The 7302-nt window shown below is 45.2% G+C and overlaps 1 protein-coding gene across 1 annotated transcript in view; it reads right to left on the minus strand.

Annotated features, from left to right (window-relative positions):
- Nucleotides 1-228: 228 nt before the first annotated feature.
- Nucleotides 229-7302, minus strand: part of SARC_03638 (hypothetical protein) — a gene marked incomplete at both ends in the record, with an annotated part of 10610 nt that continues 3536 nt past the window's right edge. The window contains 10 exons of the mRNA XM_014302567.1: nucleotides 229-494; nucleotides 844-1091; nucleotides 1451-1635; nucleotides 2268-2510; nucleotides 2788-2893; nucleotides 3496-3837; nucleotides 4538-4661; nucleotides 5301-5763; nucleotides 6294-6671; nucleotides 6995-7110. Of these exons, the coding sequence (XP_014158042.1) occupies nucleotides 229-494; nucleotides 844-1091; nucleotides 1451-1635; nucleotides 2268-2510; nucleotides 2788-2893; nucleotides 3496-3837; nucleotides 4538-4661; nucleotides 5301-5763; nucleotides 6294-6671; nucleotides 6995-7110 (2471 nt within the window). The remainder of the gene's footprint in view (nucleotides 495-843; nucleotides 1092-1450; nucleotides 1636-2267; nucleotides 2511-2787; nucleotides 2894-3495; nucleotides 3838-4537; nucleotides 4662-5300; nucleotides 5764-6293; nucleotides 6672-6994; nucleotides 7111-7302) is intronic.

Consider the following 7302-nt stretch of genomic DNA (forward strand, 5'->3'; position numbering starts at 1 on the left):
TCCACATACACACAATAATAAGTACTATGTACCACCCACATACATACAATAGTAACTACTATGAACCACCCACATACACACAATAATAAGTACTATGGACTACCCACAGCACACCACACCCAACGTACTACCTACTTGTACGACGCACGGCAATGCCAACCCCATCACACGTACATCCAAAGCACGCACCATCTCATCAATCTCCACACATGCCACATTCACCCTCATTTATTCAAACAAAACATACCTCTGATTGGTTGATTTGAGAGAAGCCATCTGCCCCAGCACCGATGGCGGCAGCACATCCGAGCCGTAGACCCTTATCAAGGCCGCACAAACCCCACTGCCAGACCCCCCTCTCGTCTTCACCAGTAGACTGTACTTGTCTGCGTCTGCCGCATCTGCATGCGCTCGTGCACGCATCCATGTACCGAACTGTTGCTGAAGCGACATAGGTGTGGGTGTGGGTGCGGGTAGCGCGGTGCCGGTATTGCCTGTGTGTGGTGTGCATTGTCGTACGTATGGGTCAATGGATGTGGGTATTTGGTGTGTGCAGAAGTCTGTGTGTGTGTGCATACGAAGACCACAAACAATACAGGCACATGCAGCTGAATATTATAAAAACATAGATAACAAATGACACCACATCACAACCAGGATTTCACAACAACATGATAAACCACCCAACATTACAACTATGACATCACACAAGATAGTTTACAAATAGCATACTATCGCAACTTATATCTGAGACATGGACCGTTCACCAGACCACACACAAACAAACACACTCGCCCGGCGCACTGCCACACCCACACAACGGCCGTCCGCACACACACTCACCCGCACGCTCTGTCGCGTCCTTCGCGTCTGCCTTCTCTTTACGCCCTTTCCTCTGAGCACTTCCGTTCCCGCGTGTCTTCGCTGGAGTGTTATTAGACGTACCTCTGCGTGTACTGCTACTTCTGGCGAGCATACCTTTGATATCTTTCTCTATGCGTAACAGAGCCTCCTCCGCTATGCGCCGAGTGTCGCTGGCTGAGGTGAGTGTCTTGGCACAGGTCTGCAGTGTGTGCACTACGTCACTGCGTCTGTGGGGGTGGGGCGGGTGCTGAGGTCAGGTGGGCGGTAAGGCTATACAACACAACAATCAATAATAACAATGAATGATAAACAATGAATGATAAACAATGAATGACAAACAATGAATGATAAACAATGAATGATAAACAAATGTATAATAAACAATGAATGATAAACAATGAATGATAAACAATGCATGATAAACAATGAATGATAAACAATGAATGACAAACAATGAATATAAACAATGAATGACAAACAATGAATGACAAACAATGAATGGTAAACAATGAATACATACTCACGCGTGTGTATAGCTCACCCGACGCTTATGTCACAAACTGACTCCCACACTGCTGTAAAGTACCTTGGTAATATCCACTGGGGGTCTGGATGTATATCTGCCTGAGTGTTGATCTGTGTGTGAATGCAGTGGTATGCAATAACCGTTTCGTGCCGCCATTCAAAGCGCCTCTGCAAACTGACAGCTGATTGGACGATACTTTCTATTGCGGCCATCTCATTGGTCCGTGAGGTTAGTTGTTTGTGTAGCTGCAGAGAGAGCAAGTGGGTGTGTTTGTTTGAGTTCAGAGATAGTACGGCCACAGTAAATAAAACATACTTCGGCTATGTGCACTAGATGCTATATATTTACAACACCTGTTCGGTACAAATGTTATGTTACTAGATACACATGGTATGTTGTGTTATTTATACACATCAGCTGACGTGGTCGAGAAATATATCCATTTGCTACACCCATGTCGTGTGCACGTGATGAGAATAACACGGATAACGCAAACGAAATACTCTCCAATACGTACAACAATGCACACGCACTAAACTATTCAGCACAGCTGCAGCCAAAGGCAAAGGAACGGTCACATACACAACCATACACGCAAACATACACGAAAACATGAAAACAGACGCTACATACACACTCGAACATTGACACAGATGCTACACACACATTCAGACATGGGGACAGAGGCCCTTAAACTATAAAGCGCTCGAACATGGACACAGATGCTATACACACATTCCAACATGGTGATAGAGGCAACCCTAAAAACCCTAAACTACAAAACCCTACAAACCTAAAAAGCCGTAAAACTATAAAACACTCGAACATGCACACAGATGCTACCCACGCACAGCTTGAGTCACCATGTAATACGTACCTTGGTGGAAGAGACCACCTCGTGGACCAATCGCACAGCCTCGGCGCGTTCAGTCGTTTTGAAGGTGCCGTTGGCGAGTGCCCTACTTGTGACTGTGGCCATGTGGGCGTGAGCATCAGTGGCAGCACTTGTGTCGTCATCCTGGTTGCCATGGTTACCATGGTTACCAAAGGCTTTCGTGACGGTGGCGGCGACCACACGGGTGGTCGAGTCAATGACACTATCAAGTACACCCGCCAACCGCTGTTATGGGCAAAGCCAGGAGAATGAACGTGCAGAATAAAACCCAAAAAGCAAACCCCCCCCCAAAAGTAATAAAAAAACCCTAAAAACCTCGACGACAAGCGTGAAGTAGCACACATTATGAGAGAGCATTTCTATCTACAAGTTACGTTTGTGTGTTTATGCACTGCAGTACATACACGTGTGTGTGTGTGTGTGTGTTTGCTGTTGTTGCATGCACGTGCTATTTCCTTAGAGTTTCAGGGTTTAGGGTGCTAGAGTTTTAGGTTTTCCCTACCTGATGGAAGAAGTGTGCTGCGAACTGGTGCAGCCCACCCACACGCACAGCTGAGTGCAGTGACTCTACAGCTGACTGGACGTCGTCTAAGCTTTGCGCTTCAATTCTGTACATAACATATTATATGGAAGCGTCAATACCTGTGTATGTGTATGTACAGTTGAATAGCTGTGTATATGTCACCTCTGTACATAACATAATCATAATATATGCAAGTGTCAATATCTGTGTATGTATTGTGGAGATAAATGTGGCAATTTAAATAGTTGTGCTCATGGTGTATGTCGCTGTGGATTAGATATAGAGTGCACATTGATAACACAATACAGGTATGTCCATAGAAGAGAATATAATAAATACATGTGCAAAAGTATATAACATAGTAATATCATGTTTGTTTTATATAACCGACGTTTGTTGACAGGTATGGCTGCAACAAAAAAATATGTGTGGAGTTTTTCTCTTTGTTCGTTGGCAGATGTAAACTACTCTGAGTTCGTATCCACCTACATACACTTCCACACACGAAAAACACAAATGTATTTATACATATATTCATGCATACCCCCTCTCCCTCACACACACCCATCTACTGAATGCATTGTATATACCCAATACACCAATACAAAGAAGCACTCACATACACTCGTACACACACACACACTCCTTCATACCTACCCACACACACACTCTCCCGATGATCCTTACCCATTGCCACTGAAGTCTCTCAGCACACGGCCAAACGCATAGACGTCCGCAGCCGCCCCACACACAGCCACCACACGCAGCAGCCACGAGACATCACGCGAACTATAGCCTGCGCCATCCTCAGCCCCATCACGCACGTGTGCACTGTGTTGATTCTCCCCCACTCGCGTGGTGTTGTGTGTGGGTGGTTGTGTGTGTGTGGGTGTGTGTGTAGAGGTGTGGGTGGTGGTGTGGGCAGGTGGCTGCTGCGTGAGAAGCTGTTGTGTGGCGTGGGGCTGTGCTGCTGAGTTGACATCGCACTCCATTGCGAGACTGTCGTACTGCTGTTCTACGCTTTTGAAACTGTGTGCGGGATGAGATGAGAATTGGGTTATGTTCTGTTTAAAAGTTGGGACGAGATGAGGATTGGATTATGTTCTGTTTATAAAATTGTGAAGAGATGAGAATTGTGTCCATGTTTCTGTTTATAAAATTGGGGTGGGGTAAAATTGGGTTATGTATGGGGTCAGATGAGAATCGGGTTGTGTTTTGGGGTAAGATGATAATTGGTTTATGATTTGGGGTGAGAAGCGAACTGATTTACGTTTCTGTTCATATATTCCAGTCTCAGAAGGTAAGTACATATCCCATGCCCAGTTCACTAAGCGAGATGAAAACCCTTGGGATATACACAGACAGATTTAATAGGGAATGCATATGCGCACTAGTATATGTATATACATACTCGCGCATGCAACGACGCGTGTACACAGACTCAGACATTCTGAATCACAGGTACACCTAAAGAGACTCATACAAAGACATGGACACTCAAATCATCATCTGTCTAATTCACTTAACGATACAGTTTGCAGACGTTCTTACAGCAAAGCAACTACATAGTAACAACATAGCAACACCATAGCAATATAAGAGGTGGCTATTAACATATACACATCCATTCACAGCCCTTTCTGTGCATATGATAAAGAGTGTAATGACATATCGACATATGCACATTCTTTCACGGGGTTTTAGGGTTTTAGGGTTTCAAATCACGTACTTCGCATCCACATTGCGCAGTGGGGCTGCCCATGGCCTCAGCAGCAGCGCACGATATCTCCGTCTCAGTCCAGACACAGCAGATGCGACATCGAAGGCATCTCGCCCGTGTGTGTTTGCATTCACTGAGTGGAATTAGACGGAATAGATGGTGGAGGTATTATGGGTAAGAACATTAACCAACGGAAAAGTAGACACAATAAATGGTGCAGGTAATATGGGTAAGAGTACCAGACAATAAAAAAGTAGACACAAAAAACGGTGTAGGTATTATGGGCAAGAGTACTAGACAATGGAAAATTAGACACAATAAATGGTGTAGGTAATACAGATAAGAGTACTTGACAATAAAAAGTAGATACAATTAATGGTGTAGGTATTATGGGTAAGAACATTAGACAATGGAAAAGTAGACACAATAAATGGTGTAGGTTTTATGGGTAAAAACATTAGACAATGGAAAAGTAGACAATAAATGGTGTAGGTCTTTTGGGTAAGAGCATTAGGCGGCATGGCAGCCTCAGTATTTAAATGGTGGCGAAACAAACGTGGTCCGTACGACAACTTCACTTTAGGAGAAACCTTCTTAACGTCTTGACGTATGCGTATAGTGTTCACAGTAGTGTAATTGGTACCTGTAATACATACTACAACTCACTGTTGCTCACATGAGTAGTGTAATTGGTACCTGTAATACATACTACAACTCTCCGTTGTACACATGAGTAGTGTAATTGGAAACTGTAATACATACTGCAACTCACCGTTGCTCACATCCGTCAGCGCCTGAGTGCCGTCTGCAGCAGTCGCAAACAGTCTCAGCCCCAGACCCCGCGCACACTCCTTCGCATCCACGGCCAGCGTCGCCATGGCAACCATATCTCTGGCAAAATCAGAACCCATACTGTCGCGTGTCGAGGTTGCACCATTGCCGCCGACAGTGCCATCGCTCAGTCGCTTTACGCTCCCGTTGGCGTTTGAGAGTAACTCCTCACCAATTTCCTCTCTCTGGTCTCGGCCGGCGGTTGCTGTGTTGCCGCCACCGGTGGTTGCCATGGCAACGTCGCCCCACACGAAATGCTCGATCAGTTGTGGCACGTAAGTCGTGTCAAAGTGCGTGGCTAGTGCGAGCACTGCATGCGATGAGTCACAGAAGAGCGATGACACGGCCGTCAACGCCTGACACGTTTCTGACACCCACGACATCTCGGTATCCTCGGCGATGCTCTGTAGGTAGATGCGCACACGAGTACCGATGAATAGGCAGACGCGACATGTCTGAATATACCTACTTGTAGTGCGATATAATTAGTTGTGGGTATACCTACTTATTGTGCTATCTAGTTAGTAGTGAGTTTACCTACTTGTAGTGCGATAAAATAAGTAGTGAGTTTACCTACTTGTAGTGCGATATAATTAGTAGCGGGTATATCTACTTGTAGTGTTATCGAGCTAGTAGTCAGTTTACCTACTTGTAGTGGGATATAAGTAGTAGTGGGTATATCTACTTGTAGTGCGATATAATTAGTAGTGGGTGTACCTACTTGTAGTGCGATATAATTAGTAGTGAGTAGACCTACTTGTAGTGTTATCGAGCTAGTAGTCAGTTTACCTACTTGTAGTGTGAAATAAGTAGTAGTGGGTATATCTACTTGTAGTGCGATATAATTAGTAGTGAGTTTACCTACTTGTAGTACGGTAGCCGCCACCACCAACACCAACACAGCTCAGTACCCCCCATCCGCCCATAACCACACCTGTGCCGTGGCATCGTTGTCGCTGTCGCTTTCCTGTACCGTCTGTTGGTCCTGTGTCGTGGCGCGTGTGCGTTGGAGGCGCCTCTGCACTCCACTGACTAACGTGTGCACAGTGTCAGTTAACTTTCGTACAGTGCAGCACCCCACGCGCATCCCTCTCAGACTGTCCGTTGCCGATTTGCCCTGGGTTGCAGCCGTGTCTGCCTTCTCCCGTGGTTGTGCATGTGTGTGTGTGCGTATCTGTGCATGCGCGTGTGTGTGTGTGTATGTGTGCGTGTGTGTTTGTGGGGGAGAGAGTGTGTCTGGTGATGTTAGTGCTACGCCAACTGCCGTGAGAACGGCCGCCATGGCGCTGGACATTCCCGTCTTCGAATCGTCCTGTGCAATACAAGCATAGGGTCGGGTCAGTTGTCATGACAACGAAGGCTCATGGTGAGATAAGTATACGCGTGTCGATGCAGTGTGTAGGTACGTAAAGATAACGTCTCTGCGCGTGAGTGATAGGGAATTAGTGTATTAGAAGTACAGCTATCCAAATCCGATATAGACGTGTATACTAATACTTGAACAAACACTCTTCCTTCAATGCTTTTACATCTATATCTTCCATCCACCTACAGTTCTACATCGACCTAGGGTTTATGAAAACCCGAAACCCTTAAAAGCATAGTACCATGTGCTCACATATCGTCCTGATGTACCTGAGTGGTGGCGTATGAGACCAGTTGGCGCTCGTTGTATTGACAAGCCGACACCATCGCCTGATCGGTTTGTTCACAGTCACTGGTCCGAATGGCGTGTATGGCCTTAGCAGAATCTGCAGCATATATATATATATATATATATAATAAATAATTAACATACATATTTACTATACATACATAACACACATACACACACACACACACACACACACATATATATATATATATATATATATATATATATATAGTACGAGTAGAGAGACGTAGTAGGTACGTAAGAAGAGGAAACGAAACTACGTACGACG

The sequence above is a fragment of the Sphaeroforma arctica genome (assembly GCF_001186125.1).
Source record: "Sphaeroforma arctica JP610 unplaced genomic scaffold supercont1.189, whole genome shotgun sequence".
Lineage (NCBI taxonomy): Eukaryota > Ichthyosporea > Ichthyophonida > Sphaeroforma > Sphaeroforma arctica.